We start from the raw sequence: 27677 nt of genomic DNA on the forward strand, positions 1-27677 counted from the left end.
TCCGTGCAGAGACAAAAACACCCACAATGTTCTGGGCGTGGGGACGGGGCGGGGGACATGCCCGCCATTCGTCAGGTGCAAAATATGTTACGTTCTTTTAGACCGGTTCCCATTGTTCTGCATTGAGGAATATACTGGTGCATTTCAAATATATTCATATTTATGCATCTCTTGATGATTGACAGTCTCCATGGTCACTGCTAACATAAACATGACCAAGTATGATAGATAATACATGATATGATAATTGATTACGAAAATGGAATAACATACCTGTATACAAGTACCAGCGCACTCCTTGCACAGACTGCAAGACAAAGCCCATCTACTTGGTGGGATATGGGAAATCTTAGTGATAGGCTCCATCTTTTCCGGGCATCCAATACTGACCTGAACAGAACATGTAAATATTAATATCTGCTAAAAACAAAAGACCGCTGAACACAGGCAGAGGTCCAGATGTAGCAGGTGTATTTGCACCCGCTGGCACGCGCCAGTTGGTGCAATAGCACAGTAGCCCGTCCCTTTTACGCACATGACTAATGAATACACAATAGTATCTGCTCCCATTGGCGCATTGTGTGTGTCCCGCTGCAAAATGCAACCGTTAGCATGAACGGGTGCTACATCTGTTCAAAATAAAGCAGAATATGCTCTAATACACTGCAGGAGTAGGATGCCATGAGAAAAGCATGTGGAAATACGTGCATGTAAGTTGTTATAATTTGTTTATGGGTTCGATTATAGTAACTGCATAAAGATAAATAAAATTACATGACACAGCAAAAATCAGTGGGTAGAATGAGTCCATCACAGATTTCAGACATTTGATTCAAAATCTTTCTTTTTTTAAGATTTTACTTTGTGTTAATTAACACTATTCACTTCAATGACATTAGCTAGGTAACATGGTGTAGTGAAAAAAAGCTATGTATAATTTAAGTCTACACACCAGCTAGCTTTGCCTTAAGTTTGTATCAAAATACATTGTTCTATTTCCTTACAGTTGCTCAGTGTGTGTGAAGGGCATATACAAACATACAACTTATAACTGGGTGGGGCAACCACAACAGGCATTCAGCACCATCTCATTTTAGAGTCCCTGTTTTAACTGAAACCAAACAACAATTTTGAGACTTTAAACATTTGGGTGCCATTTTACATATCTGCTATGTCATGGGATCTGGTACTCCAGGGGCCCCATAACCATAGCTACATGTACATAATATTCTATTTACTCCTCTTACGTTCCGTCATCAGTGATGCAGTGATCACGTGACCGTCACGTGACCGAGGAGCGGTCACGTGATCAGAGTCCAGAGGGACTGCGGCACCCTGGTGCAGAAGCCCCTAAGCACTCAAAGGGTTCAAGTATATTTTTAGTAATGTTTCCACTTGTCTGAATTTCTTATTATATTATTCACCTAGTTTTACTCAATGAAACTCTTCACTTCAAGTAGTTCAGTTTCTTAGTTCAGTTCATCCAGTTCACCTGTTACTGTAGGTAAAGGAGGAGAAGTGCAAGATCTCAAACAGGACTTACAGTACCCCCATTTACCATTGTAGTCATAAAAAGGCCTACAATGCTTTGTGCTTTAATTTGTTGCATTCCTTTACAACTTTATTTTTCTGCAAGCATAAACCTTGCATCATGTTCTGAAAAAAGAAATCTCAAGGCATCTATCTCAGATACTGTACAACATCCCCAACAACAACTTCCGCAGAATGTCTTACTTCGGGTATCCATAAGGCACAGCTAACGTGGACCCACTTCGTCCCACTTCTTGTAGGTTTCAAAGCTCCCGCTCTCTTAGGGCAAAGTAAACATTTTGCCTGCACTCCGAGGGCACACGCGCGACAGAGCCAGTTGCCTGTGGGAACTTTCAGGATTCCATAGCAAGCCTGAAAACAAAGCAGAAAAAGCCAATTACTCATGTAGAAGAAAATGCTTTTTTATTTATTTGTTCATTCATTAATATTTTTTTTTAGTGTTGCCTAAAAAATACAATTGAAATCCAGTGCAATCCTACATAAAAGGTCCGTCTATATATCATACATTCAGTAGGCTGACATTTCAACCTCATACATAAAACAAAAAGTGTACTGTACCTATTTTATTGTGCCTCACGTATCTTTGTATTTAAAAGATGATTTTATAACCAGCGCTACTGGGGATTGCAAAACAGTGTGGGAGATTCACTAAGCTTGGAAATGGGCCATCAAACCGCGTCGTATTGCAATACGATAACCTGTAGCGGAGGTTAATGAATCTTGGCAAATACGAGTTAAAGACTTAATTTCATCAGGTGGCTTGTGGAGAATCTCAATATCTACCCTGCTACAGTACTTGGGGAATCTCCTAAACTTGTGTGCTGTCAGCTTCCATATTTGTTCATGCAAACTGCATTATTTCTGGTCAGTCTGCTAAAAAGAGAATGGTTGGAGAACACACAAAGTCCCTATAATGTTTTTTTTAGAACTTGATCAGCATTCACTGCTATTGATTTGAATAGCAATTAATGTCAATTGAGCTCCAATACCGGTTATCAGAGTTTCAGGAATTCTCCATCCTCCCTCGTATAGTATAGTTCAAATGGTGGTCTCAATGCTTTAATTTCTGGATTCTCTTCGTCAATCTGACAAGATATGTTGTACATTTTGGGTTCTATTTTTATACTGAGCAACGACTATCATTAAATTACAATGAGAAAAAAGAATCCCATTGAAACCAGTATGATTTTCTTTGATACATCTGGTGCAGTGTTTTTGCCTCAGTTTTGTTGTGGGGAGATAAATGATCCCCAGTGTATTATAATGTTCTATTATAATATTGATGTTATGATCCCCACAGTGTTCCAATGTGAAACTGCACCTTTAAATAGATCTTTACATATTGACAATGAAAAATGTAATTACACGTAGTCCTCGCTATCCAATGTTACAGTTTACAACGAATGGCATATCCAATGATTTACAATGCAACCCTATGGGCCGTTTTCCAATGCTGGAATGCGTTATCCAACGCTCAACACCACTGATAAACATGGGACTCATTTTACAACGGTTTCACTATCCAACGCTACTTCCAGAACGGATTCCATTGGATAACCGAACACTGCCTGTACACAATATTAACCTTTTTGTGTGTGAACAAAAGCTCATTATCTGATGACATCAACTCCAGTAAGAATACATCTTGATTTTCATCCTATCACACTCAACAATGTCAGTGGGTGGAAGATCCCTGATGTGATAAAATGAATGGGAAATCTATTATCAGAAATTCTGAGACAAGCATCCTAAAAAGGTACAATTTCTACAAAGTAACTTATCACCCATGGCAGCTTTTACAAGTTTTGTTGATCTCCGCAGCACAATTTATTTCGGATGACAACTGGAAGAGATGCAGAAGACACGGCTGTCTAAAAAACCATTGCAATTTTTATGCTCTTAATTTGTGCCACTTCTGACAAACAAACCCATAAAATTACACTACCCTGAAAGTTCATTTCAGTGCACAGAACAGTGACAGCAAGCGTATTTGGTAAAAGAGTGGTGAAACAAACTTTACCTGAATGATAAAGCAGCAAACACCTACAAAATGTAATATAAGCCATTTCTTGACAGATGTAGCCGTTATTAAGCCAGTTGGCGCATTGCAGCGAGACATACACAACATAGCAGCAGGGGTGGGGGTCATTGTTTTGAATCGGTTGCAGATAAGAAGGGGCGGGCCAAACACGCTATTTAACCAGTGGCGGCAATCCAGTGGCTGCAGTAACGTTGGTTACATCTGCATGATAATGTATAATTCCCTCACTTTAACCCACCATGCTTTATTTATCCCACAAATCCCAAAATATACAGTAGGAATTTATATTTGGCTTTTTTTGTTTATGTGATTTATCAACATCTGATGGCCAATGTAATCTACAAACATCATCAGGTTTATAACCAGGTACCTATGGCATAGCCCTACTGTATGTATCAAGGCAAAAAGTGGTTAAATTCTGCTGCTCAACAACAGCTCCATGTGAATCATAGAAAAAAAGAACCTTATATCAAGTTCTAAGTACTGTAGAATTGCTGGGCAATGGATACTTCAGTAGCTCTAAGGTTAATATATTGACTGACAGCCCAAACCAGTGGGTCTCCAAATAATAAATTATTTACCAATGCATTTTGCGTAGCCATTCATATTTAATAAGCAAGGCCATATTCACCTCATTTTTTATTTCTCGCATGATTTATTTTGTTTATTTATGTAAATCATATGGGATAGCTGGTTTCGTGATCCACAAAGCTAGCACCTGCCACTGCTTAAAAAAAATCACTTTAATGGCAGGGGCTTTACTGAGCCTTATAATTTTGTCATTGCTAAATAAGTGGTGCTACACACAAGCAACACCTGACATACACCTGTTCAAATAAGGCATGTTAGTAGTCAATCAATTTGCTCCTATGTTTGTATGCAACCTAAGATAATTAGAGGGCTGGAAGTGTGGCTTTAAGATTCTCTTGAGGTTACAATAATGTCCTGTATCAGACAAACAGGTTCAAATGATGTAGCTTAATTTAAAATTCGACAGAAAGCTCCAAGAGGTCAATGCATCAGGGCAAAAAAAATGTGGTTTACGTTTTCATCTTTCTTATTCTTCAGGGGGGAACGTAACGTCACCTTGTCATGTGAAACGTTTGACGGATGTAGTGACGAAACGCTGGTGACGCTCACGAGTGAGACGCCTGTTCTTTGGTTGATAATCTGAAAAACGGTTGTATTTGGATACTTGCTTGGGCTACTGGAGGGGTCCTGGTTTCAACTGAGACCTACTATGCACATTGTGTCATGCTAATACGTACATCATTACACTATTATTATTTATGTAACTCATATATATGCATGATTTTTGTGTGCCCATACTCTTTACCATCTTGGTGTTCACATGATATTGTTATATGTGTATTATTTGCTATGATTGTACACCTGACTATGTGCTACCAGTATAGGTAGACACATCACTTATATGTCTATACCTCATAGAAACCATTACTAGCCGAGTGCTAGATGAGACCATCATCTACAGTACCATGGCACCTTATATCCAGTACAGTGGCATTATATCCCAACAGGCAGAGAGACCTACTGTATCTGCCAAGCCGCTATTAACTGATCCAGTAGTTATTATAGCCCAGGCTTATATCCACGTAGATTCATTTCCATCTAACTGCATATATAGGGTAACAGCCAATAGGTTTAGGTATATCCGATTATGCCTTTGGCATACCTACCTATGAAATATTTTGCAGGCTCTACTCTGGGGATTTTATGATTTCCTTCACTGTACATATATTTCTCACTTTCGTCATTCTTGTTTATTAATACAAATTTATATTTATTATGTTGTTTTAACTGTGATATGGAGCACGTTGATTTGCCCACCTCAGTTATCATATGTGGGCCACCCATCATATCCAGTCACCCATGGGGATATTAGTATCTCGTTACACACATTATCTCTTCTATTTTTTTTTACAATTAGTGCATCTCTATAGGGACCTTTGTGACCCCTTGGTCACGTTCAGTGTGTTATATATTCAGACGTTTTTCCTCGGCACCTTTGTCAATTTATTCTATCATCTTTTGGTTGAGCGGTCTATCACCAATGTCGTTATTTGGAAACTCACAAACACGGGTTCGTAGATAATGAGTAGTTTATTGCATATACAGCATTGAGTTTGATCATACACAAAAGTTGTCAATTAGACACTCTGTCAGGGGAGGGCCCAAGCAGGTCTTATATACAGTAGAGGCAACGTTTATTCTAACATTTGCTGTAAACTAGCCGGGTTACATTCTGGGTATGTTCTGGGCTAGTTTGAGGCACATTTAAGGCATTTCTGCATTGACTAACGACCCATAGGATTAACACAGCAGGGATCCCTGGCAGTCCAATTCAGTTTGAATGGGACTGCCAGGGACCCCCGCTGTTAATCTGATAGGCCATTAATCAATGCAGAAATGCTGGGGCTAGTTTAAGGAAAGTTTAAGGCATGTATTCAGAATGTACCTGGGTGTACCTGGGTCTTTTGGGGAATTGCCACTGGTTTTTGTTAGAATAAGAGTTGCCTCTACTGTACACATTTGGATCTCTATGTCTTCCCTAAGTTGCTAGGCAGAATATGATAACCACTCCTTATTCTTAAACCAATCATTTTCCAGATCATTAAAACCTGGTTAAAACTGGATTAAAACAGCTCTCTATAAGAACCAGATACTTCTTGATACCAGGAATTCCAGGGTTCCTATGGATCCTAAATTTGTCCTGTTAGACCTCCCTATACCAAACTTCACATCATATCATACTGGCTATCGTGCCATTGCTTATTCTCTGAAAAATCTTACAATTTGCTTCAAATCTGGCAAGGTTGTGTAGCCAGAGGACAATGAGAGGAAAAGGATAGTTCTTGGCCCAAAACTTAATCCTTTAGGTTACTCTCTAGCTCCTACTTCTAAATATAAGCACTCAGTAAATGAAAGCTGGCACAAGGGGTCATATTCGTTATGCTGATTGCAGTGAGATCACGGGAAAAGTGACATTCAAGTCTATGGCAGTTTCCCCGCGATCATGCTACATTCGTAGTTGAAAGAATAAATGGCCAAGGAGCGTTAGAGAGAAGAAAACAATCTTTGTTTATGCTGCAAGATTTGCAGTATGTTAAAAAGTATTCTGTAAGAATACATTTTGCAACAAAGCCTGGTTTAAACTAAATGCAAAGTCTGGGTATTAATGACATTTTGGTAAACACCTAAAGCGATGCCTTATCACTTTGAGTGCCAGCACTCGCGATCAAGTAGCCTCCATTGACTCAGGAATATCCTAAATAGGCTAAAGCAGGTAACATGTGAAGGAATGTCTAAGGCAGGGCTAGTTTTCGAAAGGGGCCAGAGCAGAAACAAATTATGAGTGGTTGGGTTGAAAAAGAAACGCTATGTAATTTTATCTATAAAACAAGACTTAAACACCGTTATACTTCCATAAAAGAATAGCATTGTGCACGTTACAGACATATTTAACATTTGCATCATATATTTCCAGTATCTTGGCCTAGTTTCAGGTAAAGCCCATTTACCTGCTTAAAAGAGCAGTAGCGCGTGCTCGGGTTTTTTTGTCCCCCTTTTAAACAGATAGGAAGCATGGGGGCTCCGGAGCTGAACCGTGTTCATTTCAGCTCTGGGCACCGCCTGGTTCCCGAGATCCTTACCGGGGGAAGGTGCTGCCGGTAGCATCCCCTCAGAGGCAAACAAAATGGCGTTTAAATCTCCCATGCTACACAGGCCAATCTGTTGCGGCTTCCAATTTGTCTGGGGGAACTGGGAGAGAGAAATTCCAGGAAGTAACCAGCAGCACCTGTAAGCACCTTGCGAACCAAGGGGTCCCTGGAGATGAAATTAAGTCTGTTCAGCTTTGAGGACCCCCTGCTTCTCATCTATATATAAAAAAAGGGAGGGGGGAGGGAACTGAAACTTTCTGCAACTGTTTTGCAGTTGATAGGATCAGATGGTCTGAGAGCCCTTCCAAGGCTGGATTTGGTACATAGGCTGCAAGTTGAACAGCCCGGGTCTAAGGTTTCACAGTCAGAAGGGCCAAATGGATCTAAGGTGCCAGCCATTTCTGTGATGCGTTCACCGGCCACGCAGTTTTAAGAAAAAAAAACATTCAAACCTGAGCATGGCTGAAACGAGAACAAAGCCAGGGAGCTATAAATTTAAGAAGCACAGTTAGGCTCCAGCACGTCTCCTTTCTGACAATCTTCTCAGCAGGCAGTCTCTTAAGAGCTGCAGATGCCACTCTGTGAGCATCTGGCACATGTGAGCCAACTCCTGGGCTTCAGAGACCAAATGCCAATGAGCTGACTGTTTATGTGCTTCGTTTGTCAGCAGTATTTAAAAGTATGTTAACTTAAGAAAATACATATTCAGAGAATAGCACGTAACTGCCACTTCACAAATGAATATTTGATCTTTTCTGTAAAAATGTGGGAGATTCTCTGAGGAAAGTAAATACAAGGTTTATGCAAGTACTATATGCATGTGAGTAAACACAAGGTTTATGCAAGTACTACTGTATATGCATGTGAGTAAACACAAGGTTTATGCAAGTACTATATGCATGTGAGTAAACACAAGGTTTATGCAAGTTCTATATGCATGTGAGTAAACACAAGGTTTATGCAAGTACTATATGCATGTGTGTGTGTATCAATAAAGAAGTGCTTGCCAGCACCAGAAAAGACACAAACAGAATATTGAATAAAGATACTACTTTATTGGAAAATGCTCCACATGCAGATCCGACGTTTCGTTCCCCAAGGGGAGCTTCATCACGGTAATGTTCCCAAATTAAGTGTGAGACTTTTTTTTATAAATTTGCAAATGTTCTGTTATTCGCAAACAAAATGATTGGTGCTTAACTTTCTTTTAAAAACCTTACAGCAAATAAAAATGCCACTTGTGGGTACAGTTTCATGTCACAACAGGTCTGCAACTCTGTCTTTCCCTATTACTGCTTTGCAAACAATGCTTCCACTGCAGCCGGGACTCTGGGTAATTTCTTATCCATTTTAACATAGGACCCTGATAAGCTTATGCCTGCCGTATTACACAGCTTATCAGCACAGCCTGGGTAAATTCAAGAATTACATTTGTATAGCAAACCAGAGTACATTTGCACATCTTCACTTTAAGATTCAAAACAGTATGATTCTATAGCTCCCTGAATCCAGTGAAGTTAGGGAGTGTCCAGTAACATGATGGGTGGGTGTCATGATACTGGGGGTCGCCAGGGATTTTGGGGTTTGTTTAATGACATCAGGGGGTGGTCCTGGTAAAGTCAAGTTTACAGGAAGATAGTGCTCAAGTCTAAGCGTTTACTCCCCAAAACCCCTCTTTTGCCACTCACAGTTTAGATTACAAGTGTGTAACACATTACATTGTACTGTATGTGTATAATAGACGTATAAGTATGTATGAGTGCCATTATAAAAAGTTTAATATAGAGGTTCCTTAGGGACATAATCACAAGTGCAGTAGCCATTGCCTAACTTCTTCCGCCCGCAACAAAGATGGCGTGGGGGGAATACACTATGCAGGAATACAGGGGGCAAATGTCTGTGTGTGTGGTTATTCACCCACTGAGCGCAAGAGGGGCCTGCACCACGTGTCTTGGCACTCACGTATCTTGTGGGAGTGGGACATGACGGGGTTAGTGACACACCGGTAGCAGCATTGGTCCCACTGCTTGCGGCCCTGTTGGTACTTAACAAGTAATGATGCATGTTATTAAATATGACACAATCCAAAGACATCATGTAGGAAACTGTTTAGATATGGTAAGGCAATCCCTTTTTAAATCAATAATGGGGGCAAAGTGAAAGCGTAGTCCATTCTTAGTACATCTGCGTTGCCCCAAAGGCGGACGCCTGATGGGGTTCCCCAAGAGCTGCTCCCCTCTGCACAGGACCAGCGTGCTAAGGGTTAACATTTGCTTGTACTTTGTGGAACGTCAAACCCCACCCACAGGAATGTTAATGAGCCAAGAGGACAAAGAACGTTGTATTCGCAGCTGCATTGAAAATCAACCATCCCAGTGAACATCTGCGTTGCCCCAAAGGCAGACAGCCTTTGGCGCAGACGAAGGGCAGCCAAAGGGTGTGAGCCGTTTGCTGCTGTTTGGTGATGTTAAAGCTGCTCTATTATTTCTAACGGAAAATCACAAGCCCTTTAACCCCTGTACTCAATTTTCCAACTCTATCTGCCCATAAAATTATATTTATTTATAAAATGTTTTACCAGAAAGTAATACATTGAGAGTTACCTCTCGTTTTCAAGTATGTCCTGGGCATAGAGTTAAAATGACAAATAATACATGGTTACAAGTACAGTTACATAAATGAACAGGGTATACATTATATATAATACATTGCATGCACAGTTAAAGAAGATGTATATTATAGGCTTATGTAACAGTTACAGACCAGATTAAAATGTGAGATAACCTTAGATTTGAAAGAACTTAAACTGGTGGTGGTTGTGAGAGGTGGTAGGTAGGTTGTTCCAGTTTTGGGGTGCACGGTAAGAGAAGGATGAGCGGCCGGATACTTTGTTGGGTCCATGAACAGTCTTTTGGAGTCTGATCTCAGATGATAAGTGCTGCATTTGGTAAGGGTGAGGAGCTTGTTGAGATAGGTGGGTAGCTTGCCCAGAAAGTATTTGAAGGCAAAACAGGAAAGGTGAACTTTGCGCCTAGACTCGAGTGATGACCAATCTAGTTCTCTGAGCATTTCGCAGTGATGTGTGTTGTAGTTGCATTGGAGAACAAAATGACAAATTGAATTGTAGAGGGTGTCAAGTTTGCTAAGGTGGGTTTGGGATGCCGAGCCATATACTATGTCTCCACAGTCGATAATTGGCATTAGCATCTGCTGTGCGATACGCTTTCTGACCAGCAGGCTAAGGCCGTGCCTATAGTGCCGTCGATGGCGACACGGCGGGTGACGTCACCCATCGCTGTTGCCACCGGCGAAAGTTATGTTTCGCCGGGCGGTGGGGTCGCGGGATTCCGGCAATTTGATTTGTTCAAGGGCCGTCACGTGACGCGACAGCCCATGAAAATTTTGCCGGCTTCCAGTTTCCGCGACGGCTCCGTACACCTAGTTTGGCATATGTTTTGGATGTCAGGGTATCAATGTGCATTCCGAATGTTAAGTGGGGGTCAAACCATATGCCCAGGTATTTAAAACTAGTAACAGTAGTTAGGGTGGTGTTAGCGATGGTTCTGATCTGGAGCTCAGTCACTGGAAGCTTTAAAAAAATGTAAATACAATGTCTGTGAATTGACTGTATAACCTCTGTTCTTTTAATGTAACCATGTATTTTTATAACTTTGTGCCCAGGACATACTTGAAAACGAGAGGTAACTCTCAATGTATTACTTCCTGGTAAAAATAAAAATAAATAAATTGATGCTTCTTCACAGATATTAAAGTCAATGAGGGACATTCATTAACCTGTGATAGTTTCCATGCAATTGTGCCCCGATCGGTACTTTCAAGTAAATAAGCATTTTCTCGTTATAGTGCCCCAACCGGCACTATCTCAATTTTAGGAATATCCCCCCCCCAACATTGGTGAATATTCCTGTTTAAAGCTGGTAACAACCTGCAAGTTTTCATCTTTACAGTTTTTTTTTGCTGGAGTCCCTGATTAAGGCAAGTTTCAGGCCAACCTACTTTCTTAAACATATATTCTAATCAGTGCACTTTGCTGAGATGAAAGTATCGTACATATTCTGATTAAATCCCTCTGCCTTCAATTTCCTTTTAAGATAAGTTATAACAAATTGCATTCCCCATTCACACAGAACATTTTTCCTGCATATATATGTGCTCTTTCTATTAAATACTGTATGTTTTACAATTAATCAAATGATCTTACCCTGTTGCACCAGTAGACCTGACCTACAATTACCTGCATTTGTGTATTTTCTGCTGTATGTTGGATTACGTCAACCAATATTTTTCTCATCTACGTGCGGTTATTTTCTTTCTACTGCAAGAATTATACACGTCATTCTCTTGGAGTCACTGTAAAATTCTTTCTGCTTTTCCTTAGCCTTGGTTATAAAAGCAGTTACAACACTGGCTGTAGTATGTAAAGAAAACGGGACTATCGTTATCACACTGTTGACCAGAACTTACTGTAATTGGCAGGTATGAATAAGCTCAACAAAAAGCCCTCTTCGATAGCAGGGGGTTCTCTGTATCTTTCTCTTCTGGAGGGAATCGGCAGCGAGGGTGACAAGTTGCAACATATGTAAAATCTTAATAATGGATTTTGTGCCTAAAGCTCGGTTGCATAACCCTAAGATGCCCTTAGGACGTTCTCTGAATGTCATGCAGACCAGCACGCCATGTTTTTAATGCTAGCTTTCCTGGGAGAGATCACGTCCACTTCTGTTCACATCACTGGGGGGCGTCCGCGAACATGTGGTCGCTACTCACAGCGACTACGTGGTTGATCCTGAAAGACTGCTGGCACTCAGGTGGTGCTGGTCTTCCGGCAGTAAAAGGGTAAAAATGGGCAGTAATGATCAGTAGTGCTATATATGGAAGAATATACATTTTCGTAAGGGCAGGAATCAAGAAAAAGCAATGCACCATTTAAGTTAAGCCATAAAAGTGCTTATTGGATATCCTTTTAATTCCTGCTACAATATTAACTACTGCCTATTTTTCATCTGTTTTGATCCTTGGTTTCTTTCTTTTTATTATAGGCTTATGACTATCACAAGCATGTTTGAATGTCATTACTGTATTGTCTTTTCCACTTCTCTTGGCAGGTTTTCCCATTAATCCAGCACCCTTTCCATGATTTTCCCTGACCTTTCCACCCTCCAGCTTTATGACTTTGTTCTAGCACTTCTCTTTCTCTGAAATAGGCTTCCCTCCATGTACCCTGTTGACACCCTTGATGCATTTGAATGTTTCCATCATATTACACTTTCCTTTCATTCCATGTTGAGGTCCATTAGTCTTTCTGAAAAGTTTTATCAACAGGGCTCTTCAACTCGGCCGGTGGGCCAAATGCATCCCGTGAGGGGGGCCTTGATGTAGCAATGGCTCCTGCTAATTTCATACTAGTTGCTTAGGCATACACAACAAAATATATTGCCGCTCTCCAACAGTAATAAATTGTATAAAAAATAGGGTGCATACGGGATAGGTAAGTACGTGTAAGGGGGGAGGGTACAAAGGGAGTAGCCCAAAAAGAACCTATTTGCACTAGCTATTTCCAATAAATAGTTAGGAACAATTGAATCCTAGGGAGGAGCCCATACACCATTTAGTAATACATATTAAAACATTTTATTAAACATCTATGCAAAGACATATACCTACTAATGGGTTAAAAATTAATCAGGGGGTGGGTGGGGACAGAGGGTAATGTGCTAGGTACCTCCTATGTGTACTTGTAGTAATAACACACAGGTGATCTTATGGCACCAGTAATTGAGTCATATAAGTATTGTACTATATCTGTTCCCTATAATGGGATATGTGCACTTTCCCTGTCGCTCACATCAAACAGAGGAGCAGGCATATAATGTTTACTACCGCTCTATATCGTCAGACACGCACTGTACACACACATAAATACACATGGTCTTTTGTCAAACGCAAATATCGTGCGGGCCTCCCAGTTATCAGTTATACATTGACTATTGTCGCGCGATGTTATGATCTTGCTGGTAAGGTCATGATATGTTCAGGCATATATTCTATAATGTGTGTGTACACGTGTCTTCCTTTTCTATCGTGGAGCAGAGAAACAGACTCATGCAGCTATAAGCTGCTTGCTGCGCCAACCAGGGCTTGCTACAAATAACCCAGTCTTAGTATAAACCATAAATAGGTTCGATCGCAGACTTGCGGTCCTGCTGGGAAGGTAGTATACGACCTGGTCTTTCAATCACCGCTCCGACCCCGCACCGCCTGATGACGTCATAGTTGGAACATCATAAAAAAACCGACGTACGTTTCGCGCCACCTAGCACTTTCTCAAGGTAATGCACCTAACTGAAGCTCACTTGTAGATTAAAGTCATGTAAAAATATATGGCACAGATGTTATAAATGCTAATTTATGTATTTTAATCAGTTGTAAGTCTTTAAATGTGATGTCAAATGCTACTTCTAAAGGGTTTCTGATCTGACCCCTTAAAGGTGAGGACTTACAATAATCAATATACTGGCACCACTCTCTTTCTTTCTGCTGCTAATACTATACCTTGCAGCAGAATACATAATTGCTTTGCAGTTAATAGGTTAACTTTTCCATTATTTTAGGCATCAGTCAGGTTAATATATTATATTTCGCATCATATTGATGTGTAATCTCACTGTCCTTTTTGGCCTTTCCATTGCCATTGACTTTGCACAAACAGCACTACTACATATTTTCACTTGGATCCAAATATTTGAATAGCAGTCAAAAGTCTATATATATATATATATATATATATATATATATATATATATATATATATATATATATATATATATACACATATACACATTTTAAGTTATGGTGGTTGAAAAAGGCAACAAGAAACCTCCACGTAGTGCATATAGCAAATGAAAAGATCACTCGTGAGCACATTCACATGTCTTAGGCAGGGTTGCAGACCTGCCTAAGACATCTCAATGTGCTCACAAGTGATCTTTTTATATATATGTATATATATATATATATATATATACTGTACACACATATATACATATACACACATACATACACTAATATAGATAAATACACACACACAGGGTTCCACAAATGCACTTGACCAATCGCCTGGGGCGAGTGCGTTTTGCCCGCTGTCAAGTAACTGCGGCAGCGTCTCCCGGCATTCTCCTGCTTGTTCCCTACTTACGACTGCCTCCCCTGCAGCTTCTGTGAAAATGGCAGCGCGGCAGCAAATGACGCTGCATTGCCATGACAACAGGAAGCTACTTGACGTCAAGCGGCATCAAGTTGCCATGACAACTTGACATTGCGTGACGTCTTCACGTCAAGTAGCATCCCGTTGCTATGGAAATGCAGCATCATTTGACACAGCGCAGTCATTTTCCAGAAGCTGCAGGGGGGACAGTCACAGGTTGCAGGGGAGAAGCAGGAAAATGGCGGTAGACACCACACCCTGCCGCAGGTAAGACTCGTGAGGAGGGAGAAGTTTTTTGAGGGGGCGAGTGTCTTTTTGTTTTGGGTGAGTTTTTTTTTTTTTTTACAATTTGTCGAGCCCTGTATATATGTATATATGTATATGTATATATATATATATATGTATGCACTTCACTTACATTTTATGAGTTACACGATCGTTTTTGGAGCCGGCACTTGGATTTATATTATGGTGATGCAGGAAGTCTGACTGTTGTGTCAGCATCCTGTTACGTTGGAGGACACACACTCTCGCGAGATCTATTTCCAGGGGGAGATTAGGTGCACGCGCACCCACCTGGCGTTCACGGCAAGAGTGTGTTGGACATCTACTCATCATCTCTCCACAGAGGCTCCATCGGGTGACTACGAATTACTTCACATTTATGTCTTTATTTTACTTGCATATTGTAAGTGCCCGTGATTCACTTGCACGACATTTTTACTATTAAATTACAATTTTACGCTATGGGAGCCGCGCTGTTTTCTTTTTGTTTTATATATATAGACTCCCGCGAAGAAGACAGTTTCTGGTCGAAACGCGTTGGAGTGGGAGTCTGTTGAGGGGGGCCCCTACCTCTTTACATCTGACATGGAGTTTTGACCTACCTTCTGCCTGTGACACCCCTACACTGTGTGGTGAAGTATATCTCATGTTACTATCAGTAGCTGTACTGTATCCACTTCATGCAACCATTGAAAATGTCTATATGGTGATTTTTTTCTATGTGGACATATATACTTTCCCAGTGTAGGTTTTACAATACAGGTGTGCCTATTACGAGCCCCCTGTGTCCTGTGCATGTCATGTATTGGATCTATGTTTAGACCCTTGCCTCCAGGTCCACACTGTTTGGTAGTGTTGAGCCCCCCTCTCCTTTTAATCTTATCCCCTGTTTTAACTCACCTCAATAAAATTATTTTGTCACACTTCAATTTATGTCTGTGTGCTTCTTATAAGGTTGCTTTCTCTCCGTTGTTTCCATATATATATATATATTATATATATATACATATATATATATATACTGCACTGCCATATAATATTCATTTTATGGTTAAAATAACTGACATATGGAATGATTTCACTGCATAAATGTAATTGCTGACTTAGATTTCAAGAAATGTAAGTTTCTTTACTGGTTTAAAGGTAATTAAGGTCAAGGTAAACATGAAAAAAACATAAGTATTACAGATAAAATGAGAGAGATGTGAGGAAATGAAATGTAAACAATGAGCAGGAGTGGAAATTAATGTGACTATATGGTGACCAGGAAACAGTCAAAATAAATCTACTAAAAATACTTATTAAAATCGCCAAAGTAAAAAATTCTAGATGAGAAGTAACGTTAAATATGTACTATTGGAGAGAAGTCTATGAGGACCCATCTAATTCTCCAAACAGAAAGTTCAACGATATGAACCTAAGTAGTTTCACCAAAGTCCCAAAGGGTCAGTTTACTCACAGCTACAACTTCAGAAGTTTGACAGTAGATAATTTGTTGACATGCATAGTCTGACCATTAGTTACTTACTGTACGTCTAAAAACGTAGGTCCGACTTAATCTTTGTCTTGTGTTCCCTATTTTCTTCTTTCATAAATGGTGCAGCCACACTTAATAATCTAGAGTGAAGTTATAAGGTCAAAGAACTCTGCAATTTAGAAATGCTAACCACTGTACAAAGGAGACTATAGTTGCTAGAGCTCATTAGCTCTCATTGATGAGAGAGAGCAGTGACGTCTTAAGACTTATATAGGAAGTTTAGGGATATGGAGGGAATTGTAAATGTTCTGTTTTGTTTTTTTAATGTAACATGTTAAATAGCTTTCCAATTACAGGACTGTATGCAAAGATAAAAATAACAAATAACACAAAATATATTATGTGCTACTTGTGCTAGGGGTTCAAACTTAACTGAAATAGTAATGCAGTAGCAGTACAAAAGGTCTAGCGAACTATTCTGTGTTCCAAATCAGATTTTGGAAAACTGCAGTAGCAGACCCCACAGGAAAATGTTGTTACACACTTGTATCAGCTCATGTGCCTTCCATTGAATGGATAACAGCAATCCTACCTTCCAAAATGTATTTGTGTCCCCTATTAGCCTCTATTACTATAAGCTCTGGGAACGCCTGAGTTCGTGAGATTTTGCCGGCACACAAGAAAAAAAGCAGTATTGCCGCCACGGTTTCCAAAATAAAGTTGTGACATCATCTACCAATGATGTTGTCTATTTCTATTCGCCGCAGGAGTGAGGCTAAAACGTTGACCATTTTCTGTCCACTGGACAAGGACAGTTGTTAACTGGAGAATACAACTGTGGATAACTTATAAATTGGGGGCTCTTGAGCTTAGCGTACTGTACATCCATTTCTGTTGCCCTCCTTACTATCATGTCAAATAATAAGAAAAACACATGAGCATCACGAATTGCTGCTTCTAAGCTACATTATAGAATTTGAACTTTAAATACAAAATAAACGGCATTTGGTCATAATCAAGTACTTCCCTGTCAGAGGGGCATTCAAAAGAATTTAAAGAAATGCCTTAAAAAAAACTCTCTGGCAGCAAAACAATTTGATAAAAATAAAGGAAGAGGAAAGAGGATTTAGAGAAAATAGCTATTCACCTGGTGCACACAGACGTTGCACTTATCACAGAAAACCATCTCATTCCCGTCCTCCCCCTCTGGCGAGCGGCAAACGTCACAGACGACATCCTCGTCGTATTCGATGCCCAGTCCTTCCTCAGTCTCAATGGCGATGTTCATGTTCTCAAAGCAAATCATCTCCAGTTCTTCCAGCACCCTCTCTAAAGTGAGCTCATCCAGCTGGGGCATCTCTATAAGGAGAAGAGACAGGAAAATCCTGTATTACTATTTGTGGACGAAGAGGGCAGTGAAGATCTGATAATTGATTTGAAATAGACCATTTTCATTTGATCTGCTCTTCTCGTAAGTGTACAATATATAAAGCAATCAACTAAGATTTCCAGTAATGTTTGGTCCTTTCCCGGGCTTTTAACTCGTATCCGTAACAATTCTGGCTTCTGTAGTCCTAATTTGTAGCTGAAAAACGAAACCGTTCTATCAATGTCAACTTTTTACAAAATTCAGAACTAGGATCTAAACTTACTATATTGAAAAAATATGTATTCCATCCAGGCTTCAGTACATCGCACGTCAAGCTACAAAATCCCATTATTCTAAAAGGGTGTTATCTATAAAACCAGGACTGTCCAAAAATATGAAGTTTGTTGCTAATGAGTTGCAAGTCGTTTTTGCAGTTGAGGGTTTAGACTTCTGTTTATTTTGGTAGCATATTAATATTTTGTTCCCAAAGCACTTTGGTTCAGACATGGAGACTGAGACATTGTATCGTTTCTGTGACCGTCTGGTCTCTCTATTTTGCTGTCGCTATAAGAACATACACGGGGCAGATACACAATAGTGGCATCTTTAAATAGGTAACACATTGGATTGAAAATTTAAGCATACCAGGCTTTGTTAAAACATGGCAGAGGGAGTTGGGCATGGACCTTCATATAGAAGATTGGAAACGGATATGGGAAATAACTGGGTTATCATCGATATTGGTTCAAACTATAGAAAATTCACATCAAGTACTTTATTGTGCGCCCGTCAGGCTACACATCATACACCCCAACTCTTCAGGTAGATGGAGGAGATGCGGCAGAGAGGAATGATGTTGTTACACATAAGGTTTTCGTGCCCTCAAACTGTCCCTGACTGGAGAGAGATAAAGCGAATAATTCAATTAATCACAGGAGCTGACATTCCAGAAGACCCATGGACATTCCTATTAAATAGAGACTGTATAAAAGGATGTAAACGGAAAAATCCCTCATCTTACACTTGCTTAACGCAGGCAGATATACGGTACATAGGAAACAGGTAGCAGTTCCATCCACAGAGGATTGGATGGTGAGAGTTTAGGAGGGGTTTGCAATGGAAAAAATTATGCATATTATACAAAAACCTTCAGATAAATTTGAGGATATATGGAACCCCTGGATGAGTTATTTTAACACCTTGGGTAATTAGAAGACGCTAAATGATGAGCATCTGATTTGAGAGTATGAGAATGTTATTAACATTAGAAAAACATATACCACTAAGGGACAGACAACCAAGATAATTAGGTCCAGATCCACAAAAGGGGTCTAAGCTTCAGCACACCTTTACTCTCATTCATTCATATACATGGGATCTGAGGTGTGCTATAGCTTCAAATTATGTACAAAATACCAGCTAAAAAACAAACAAACACGCATCGTGGCTTTCCATTTTAAGATACCAAAATCATACTACTTTATACTATATTATGCTTACAACTCCACAATATGCAAAAATACCAACAAATCTCTGTGCATTGCTAATAACAGGAGAATGATGTTATGTTCTCAAAGCATTTCTAGTTTTGGTGGGTGCAGGGATATGAGTAGTCTTTCTTTTAAAAAAAAAAAGTGTTTCCCTTTGTTAGAGAGGTGGATGTAAGTATTGGATGTATGGAGAAAAGCATCTTTTGACATATCACAGACAGACACAAAATATTGGCGCTAGATAGAGAATATAAATCTTTCCAGCTCAACTAATGCAGATAATTAAGTCTGACAGTGTAAAAGTCTTGGAAAAGGTGCTCTGAGCAGTGGGGTCCTGGATGGGTTTTGGAATGGGCAGTCTGTTTGTGAAAACTGTCTTTCTATCTTTTAAACCTTCCACTCTGTCTATTGTAATGATGCTATCATCTAAGTAGCCCTTTATATGCTGCGACATTCAGGAAGCCGTTTAAGAAAGAAGACAAATTATTTTTGAGTGGTATTATCGGGTTAAAAAAAAGGTAAGTCTTTTAAAAACATGATTGGAGAAAACCCAAAGCATAATCATTTCATTCTCTCCCTGATATTCACTATAAAACATAAAATAAGAATTTAATCATAAAACCAGAGGATTCTCCGTCAGTGTTTCAAGAAGAGGTTTACAGTGATTAGTCTTGGAGAAATTCAAGATTGATTTCAAACGAGGTAATGGCAAAAGACAAAAAAATAAGCCCTGGCTGAGCTAGTTTCTCCCATAATGAAGACAAGAGGCTTATTTATAAACAACAGATAGAACTGTTCAGCACATCTGACCTGAAGGACAAAAGGGGATATCTATCAGGTGTCGCAAACCAAGGCATGGCTCCAAAAACAGTTGCAGATCGCTTCGTTATTACTCTGCATCAATGTGTCAGGGAGTGTTTTGGGGAATGGTGAAAGGAATAGATAGTGGAGAAGATGGTCAACACATACATAATTGGTCCGGATTTCCTTTCTCTTTGTCCCAAATAAATCTGCCAGGTCTGAGACGGCATTAAACTCTTAAAAGATCTGCGTCAAATGGAAGATACACGATGAACAAGATTCATATGTACACGTTGCTGGTGCAGATGGAAGCAGATAAACATTTTTGCTTTCTTGTTGTGTAGTAAATTGATCCAAAGGAAGGATCATTGTATAAAAATGTAGCTGGAGACATTCAGGCCCTCATGTCCCAGCGCTGAACAGCTGTCACAACATGACACAATGGTAATTAAAAGGTGGTAGTGACTTTTGACAAAGTGCTCTATCTTTTAATTATCATTCCCAAATAAAAAAATTGTATTCAACAAAAAGTTTTTTGCTGCCTTTGAGGAATTACGATTTAGTGACAGCCGTGGTGAGCTGGGATGTGGGTCTCTTGTGGATCTTGTGTGTTATCAAAGAGCAACCACACACTGAGGATCTTCATACAAGAGGGCAGCTTAGCCCTTTGTGTGGAAGACCATTGGCATTGATTCTGTGAGTGACATTCATCCTCTGATGGTTAAAGGGTTATAAAACCGGTGAAGGGATCTATGGCAGAATATCCTTATATTGAAGTAGTAGCAGAGTACACTGACAACACTAATTTATAACCCCTCTCCCTCTCTCAGGGTTCTCGAGTCATTGATGTAGAAGAAGCAGTGGCACTTAGAAGCTTGAAGTCATACATTACACTGCTTTATATTACTGCATATTATTCTTCCAGAGGAGCAAGGTGGAAATGCATCACTAATATGTTGAGAGGAGTAGATAGGGGAGAAGATGGTCAACACATACATAACTGGTGCGGATTTAATTTATTAACTTCATTTAGGGAGTTTGTACAGGGTAAAAGGGAAGTACCATTGGACTTCTATTGTCCTTTGGGAACGGGCCTGAAGAAGGGGTTCTAACCCTGAAACGTTGCCCCCTTTCCCTTGCATCACCTTTGCTTGTATCCCCCTCTCCCTCCCCCACCCTCCCTTCCTCCCCCTTGTGGTTTTCCTCTCCACCCTTCCCCCTTTCCCTGTTTTTCCCATACATATTTTGATATATTGACCAATACCCCCTATGGGTATGTGTACTGTTCTTCCTTAAATCTTTTTGTCTTATACCGATTTTTCATGTGTCTTTTATGAGTGCTGCGAACATTGTTTGGTATCTATTATTGTGGAGGAAATAGGGTTCCTCCTTGTTCCACGCGGCACCTAATAATTCATACGTTTACTATTTTTGAGTGCCGTCTATTTTTTTTTTTTTAACCATTAATCCATGTTCATTAATATGTTCATCTTAATCCAACATCAAACTGGTTAACTAGAATCACACAGTGTTCCCATCAATCCATGTATACAAGTCTCATAATGTGAGCGCATTGCCTTATGATGAAACTCAGCAATCTGTTTCTCCCCCTATATAGTTAAAACTAAGTGGTATCCCCATGCATCAGCCACTTCAGTTCTAACGATGCAACACTTGGAGCATTCCGGAGGAATTTGTTATTGCCATTTGCCCTTTGCTTCTCTTCCCATGTGTACCTTACAGCTGCGGTGCGCAAACTGGGGGGCGGGCCCCCGCAAGATAGTTTAGGGGGGGCGCGGGCTGCATGCGGGGAAACCTGGGGGCGGGCAGAGCTGTGCACGGGCGGCCATAAGCTTTGTGCTGAGCCTGCCTCTCTTCTCTGCTCTGTATCTGTGTCAGAGGGGGCGGGGCTTTCCTTCCCATCCCCTCCTCCTCCTGTGTTACCCGTCCCAGTTTTCAGCAGCATGGAGGACAGGAGGAGCAGGCTTACAGGTGAAATCTGTGACTTATGATTTTTTTTGTGTGTGTGTGTGTGTGGTGTGATTGAGTGTGTGTGTGTTGTGCCTGTGTTGGTTGTGATTGAGTGTGTGTTGTGATTGAGTGTATGTGTGTCTGTGTTTGGTTGTGATTGAGTGTGTGTTGTGCCTGTGTTGGTTGTGATTGAGTGTGTGTTGTGATTGACTGTATGTGTGTCTGTGTTTGGTTGTGATTGAGTGTGTGTGTTGTGCCTGTGTTGGTTGTGATTGAGTGTGTGGTTTTTTTGCGCACACACTCACAGCACACTGCGCACACTCACAGCACACTGCACACACTCACAGCACACACTGCAAACACTTACAGCACACACTGCAAACACTCACAGCACACTGCGCACACTCACAGCACACTGCACTCACAACACACTGCACACACTCACAGCACTCTGCACACTCACAGCACACTGCACACACTCACAGCACACTGCATACACTCACAGCACACTGCATACACTCACAGCACTCTCACTGCACAGCACACACTCACTGCACACAGCACACTCACAGCACACTCGCAGGGGGTGATTGGTGCGGGGCTGCTGGCAGGGGGGATTGGTGCGGGGTTGCTTGCGGGGAAGGGGTGGGGGGAAATCGGTGCTGGTAGAAGTGAGGCTGCTGGGGGAAGTGCAAGGGGAATGCTGGGTGAAGTACGGTGGCTGCCGGCGCCTCACTCCACCTCTTCCACCCCTCCTCCCGATCGGGAAAAAATTAGCGCGACCCCAGTTATAGCGCGGTCGGATCGGGTGGCCCCCGAGGACCGCGCTATAACGGGGCTGAGCTGCATTTGTATTTACATTGTATACCGTTTAATAAAGGTTTTTTTTTCTTCATGTGATTGATTACATCAGGCAGGGGGGGCCCGAGAAATTTCATGGATGAAAAGGGGGGCTCGGCATAAAATGTTTGCGCACCCCTGCCTTACAGGTGTGTAATTTAGTGGTCAACAGAATGCGCCTATGGACCAATGAAGCAAATAATGGTGTTACTGATTGTTACTCAAGCAAAGTAGATGTCGCCATCATCGTCATGCCATTCAGGTGACCAAACATCAGGGGGGGAAATGAAGAAGAATATCCAATGTGGTTTAAGTTAGAAACAGGCTGTTTAAAATGATCTTAGTTGGTGGTGGAAGTGGCTTACAAAAGTTGCGGCACAGAGATTAAAACAAAAAAAATGAAATCTACAAATATTAAACAATGAGGTAATGCCCATGTTTATTGTATACATCTTTCTAAAATACAATCCTATGTTACTAAAGCAGAGAGATTTGGGCCCATATTTACTAAGCAGTGTTATACCGTAAGACACCTTACATCACTGGAAAGCGCCCGACAGCACATGCACGTGAATGGGCATAAGGTGTCTTCCGGTGCTGGAAGGTGTCTTATGAAATAGCATTGGTTAGTAAATACGGGCTTCGATCTGTCTAAAAGAAATGCCTTTTTCTCTAGTTGAACAGTACGTGTGCAGATGCAGATGTTTACAAATAAAAAAAAATGAGTGGTATTCTGTAATCTCAACTCACATTGTCATCACTGATAGTATTACTAACTAAATTATGGAAATAGAAAAGGAAAAATAAGCAACAGCAGAAACATTGAATGAAAATGTCAAAAACGTATATGTATGAATTAGTAGAGGCTGGCACTCATGGGTCCTGTATACAAAAAGACCCACCAGAAAAGGTTTATTTCAGTGGTCCATTAAAAAACATTTTTTTTCTGTTACTTTGCAAGACCCTTGAGTGGTGTGGCCTCTACTTTTCGTTTTTCAGGTTTCATACATATCTGACGAAGTAGATATTTTTCTTACGCAGCAGAATGTGTACAAGATCTTTATTAGTGCAGCACACAAGAGCACGTAACATAGGAAATATCATCTGATCCAGAACGTGATCAAGGACTACACCCCTTTACTGCCCTTGTGACATAACTGGTACATCATTTTCTGAAGGGAGATGGTGTTCACAGAACTCGATCGGAACTCATGTGGCGCTCCTTCCACTTACGTTCACATCAATGGGGGACGCGGTCACAACCATGTGATAGCTACGGAAGCAATCACATGGTCACACTCCAGGAAGTCCACTGGCACTCGGGTGATGCTGTACATCCGACAGCGTAAAGGTTAAAAACATGTAAAGAACTTCATTGACGTCTAATGGAGACATCAGACATGGAGTTTTGTACTATATTATATGTGCATATATAATATACAGCTAATATAAACGTGTGTGCTTTGGCTGAGTCGTACTGGTACTCAGGGGCATAAATACCGAACAGCTACTTTATTTACAAACCCAGAGTACCACTATTTTTTTTTTTTGACAGGTTAAAAGCTACAACGTCAGCCGTTGGTATATTGCAAAACATTATGACGGACAAGATTTATATACACGTCAATCAAGGAAAATGTAAAGTCAAAACTACCAAGGTGTCTACGTTTAGCACATGCGTATGGGTTTATAGCAGGGGTGGGCAACTTCAGTCCTCAAGGGCCACCAACAGGTCGGGTTTTCAGGATATCCCTGCTTCAACACAGCTGAAGACAGCCACTGAGCCACCTGTGCTGAAACATTGATATCCTTAAAAATGTACCTATTGGTGGCCCTTTGGGACTGAATTTGTCCACCCCTGGTTTCTAGAGATACAAGCATAGAATAATACAGCTCAACCCCGTAATAGCGCGATCCACTACAACGCGAATCCGCTAATAACGCGGTCTGAGCATGGCTCCCGATTTGAAAACCTCCATTTTCTCTCCTCACTTGATAGGGCTGTGTCCACATGCTCTCCTCGCTCTCCAGAGTGGTTTTTTTTAAACTTTTTTTGTTAATGAACCATATAATTATATTGTGAAATTCTGCATAACCCCAACCCTCTCTAATAGTGCGTCTGAAATCAGATGCATTATATAAAAAAAAAATACTCTCTAATAGTGGCTGAGATCAGAAGCATTGTAAGGAATTCCAGCCCTCTCTAATAGCGTGTCTGAGATCAGATGTATTGTAAGGAACCCCAATCATCTCTAATAGCGCATCTGAAATCTGATGCATAGTAAATGCTTCTATATTTGGTACAATTTTAAGGTAATTTGCAAGAAAGCCTTTAGGGATGCCTGGGGAACCTGGTGTTCCTAGGAAGCCCTGTTAAAAAATACTGTCTTACGTAAAGATTTCTGTGTAGTTGCTCTATGCAAAGCATCCTTAGCCTGTAAATGCTGTTTTATTTTGGCATTTGGACACATTCTTGCAACCCAGAGCTGCTTCAGCAGCCGGGGGTATGTAACAAGCTTTAAAAGCAATCAAACTACTGTAAAAGTCTAATTTTAATAATGGATGCTCTTCCCATTGAGTCAATGTATGCATGAATATTAATTGCTTTTGCCTGAGCAGGTGAAGCCCTATTTTTGTGGAGCACGAGGAGTTAAGAGAGGTAATGTATTTATTAGCAAGATCCAAACATTTCTGTGTTTCTTCCAACCATTTTCTCCTACTTGTTTAAAATCTAGTACAAGTTTTAGAAATGCTTAGTAACATACAGTAGAAACATAACTCGCAGCAGATAGAACCACTTGGCCTATGTAGTCCCCTGCAATCCGCTGTAAAAGCTCACACCTTATTCGTTCCTTTGTTTTCTTTCATATTTAGGATAGCCTTCTGTTATGGCAAGCATTTTTTAATTACCTTACTGTATTAGCCTCTACCACCCTGGTTGGGAGGTTATTTAATGAATCCATGATTCTTTCTGAAGTACTTCCTATCTAACTAACTTTTCTGCTTGGCATCCTCTCTTCTGACACACCTACTCTTATTCTGGGAGACTTAAAAATACCTATTGACAACCATAATGTCTCTGCCGTCTCCCAACTTCTCTCTTCATCCTCCTACTTTGGTCTCTCTCAATGGACTACCTCTCCTCCTACTCACTGTGATTGACATTCCCTATACCCGTTTTCCCCCCACTTCTGCTCATATTCTGACTTTTCAAGCACTTTTCCCTCTCTCTGATCGCCACCTCCTAATCTTCAGCCTCACTCTACCTCTTGCACCTGCCACAATACCTAGTTAAACATGCACATATAAATACAGTACTTACCTGCACAAGACCTTTCCAATTTTCCACATCATTAGAATCTATACTCTCTTCCATCTCTACCCTTTTCTATCCTGACCTGGCAACCTCTTCACTTTCATCAGATTTAGGCAAGGAAGCTCCTGCCACCACATGGTGGCTTAGACAATTTAGGCCATAACCATGGCCCACTTACTTACCGCTACCTACATAAATGCTCCCTCACAGCTGGAAGTCACTGGAGGAAATGCCGCTCAAAAGCAGATTGAGTGTAGAAGTATAGCCCCCCCCACCCCCTGTGGGTTTACTAGTGTGCTACAAGAGATTAAAGGTGAGCAGTCAATGCTAGGCTCCCTGTGGTGATACAGAGTTACTGTCACAGGAGGTGTAAAGAAGGGAACAAAGAATTCTGGGAGTGAGGTTCCAGCATAGCAGAAGGAGAGGAGCATCGGGGAGTTGATGTAGGGGATATGTTCCCTAATGTATAGCATAGATCAGGCCCCCCTTTTATTGTGTTGCAGTTAGGGATAGTGCCCAATCAATTAGGGTCCCACAGTATGGCCACATGAGAAGAGCATGTCCCACCAGGATGTCTGGAGATCAGCCATACAAATGGATCCCCATCCACAGTATTCAGTAGCCCCTGAGGAAGTGGCAGTTCCAGAACAGGGCTGGAAGGTAACAGTAATGTTACACAGAACAGGCCAGGATCTCAGCACGGGCGCGCAGTAAAAGGGACCTCCAAGATGGTACTACCATAACAAGTAAATGTGCCTCCCACAAGTGTTAAGAGTGGGCACTCAGGGAACACAAGTATCAAAAGTGATAGTGGTATGGATGAAATGAAGTACAACTATGTTACTCTACATGTAACAGTGACTGCAATGTTCCTACACATGGGAACATAAAGATTGAAGTTGTATTATAAAAACTCCTGGTGCCCATCATTTACACCGCCCAGCCGACCATAGACCGCACCCTGAGACAAGGTAAATCAATGCTGTCAAACACGCAACTACCTCAATGTAATCTTCCTAGGGAACCGGGCACGGAGGGTTAAACAAGCAACCATACTGCATGTATCTTGTCTCATATCAACTCTGTCTTCTAACCCTCAACGTCTATTTGCCACTTTTAACTTCGTTCTCTGCCCAACTACACTAGCATCCCCCTCTGCATTCATGGCCCACGATCTTGCCACCTACCTTAAAGGAAAAAACACTACCTGACATGACATCTCATCACATCAGGCTCCACATGCCTCACCTCCCTCTGTTAAACATGCACTAAACATGCACTCATGACACCTATTTTAAGGAAACCGTTTCTTGACCCAGCCACCCTCTCAACTGCCCGATATTTATTTTCCCCTTTGCCTCCAAGGTACTTGTGCACAATCACATCATTCACTTTCTCTCTTCCAACTCCATGCTCGACTTTCTGCAATCTGTCTTCCGCCTTCAACATTCAACTGGGTCGGCACTAACCAAAGTGGCAAATTATTTACTCCAAAAAATGCAATGGTCATTTCGCCTTACATATTCTCCTGGATCTCTCTCCTGCCTTTAACACTGTTGATCACTTTCTTCTCTTGTACTCTGTCCACTTTATTGGCCTCTGTGACACACCCCTCTTATGGTTCACATAAT

At 40.9% G+C, this 27677-nt stretch overlaps 1 protein-coding gene across 4 annotated transcripts in view; it reads right to left on the bottom strand.

The window, feature by feature from the left end:
• JADE2 (jade family PHD finger 2) overlaps positions 1-27677 on the bottom strand; it is a 352120-nt gene that overhangs the window by 95545 nt on the left and 228898 nt on the right. For all 4 annotated transcript variants that reach the window (XM_075601153.1, XM_075601154.1, XM_075601157.1 and 1 more), the window contains exons 8-10: positions 17407-17618; positions 1735-1902; positions 274-390 (exon numbers count right to left, since the gene is read on the bottom strand). In XM_075601153.1, the coding sequence (XP_075457268.1) occupies positions 274-390; positions 1735-1902; positions 17407-17618 (497 nt within the window). The remainder of the gene's footprint in view (positions 1-273; positions 391-1734; positions 1903-17406; positions 17619-27677) is intronic.

This window comes from Ascaphus truei, chromosome 5, assembly GCF_040206685.1.
Source record: "Ascaphus truei isolate aAscTru1 chromosome 5, aAscTru1.hap1, whole genome shotgun sequence".
In the NCBI taxonomy this organism is placed as follows: Eukaryota; Metazoa; Chordata; class Amphibia; order Anura; family Ascaphidae; genus Ascaphus; species Ascaphus truei.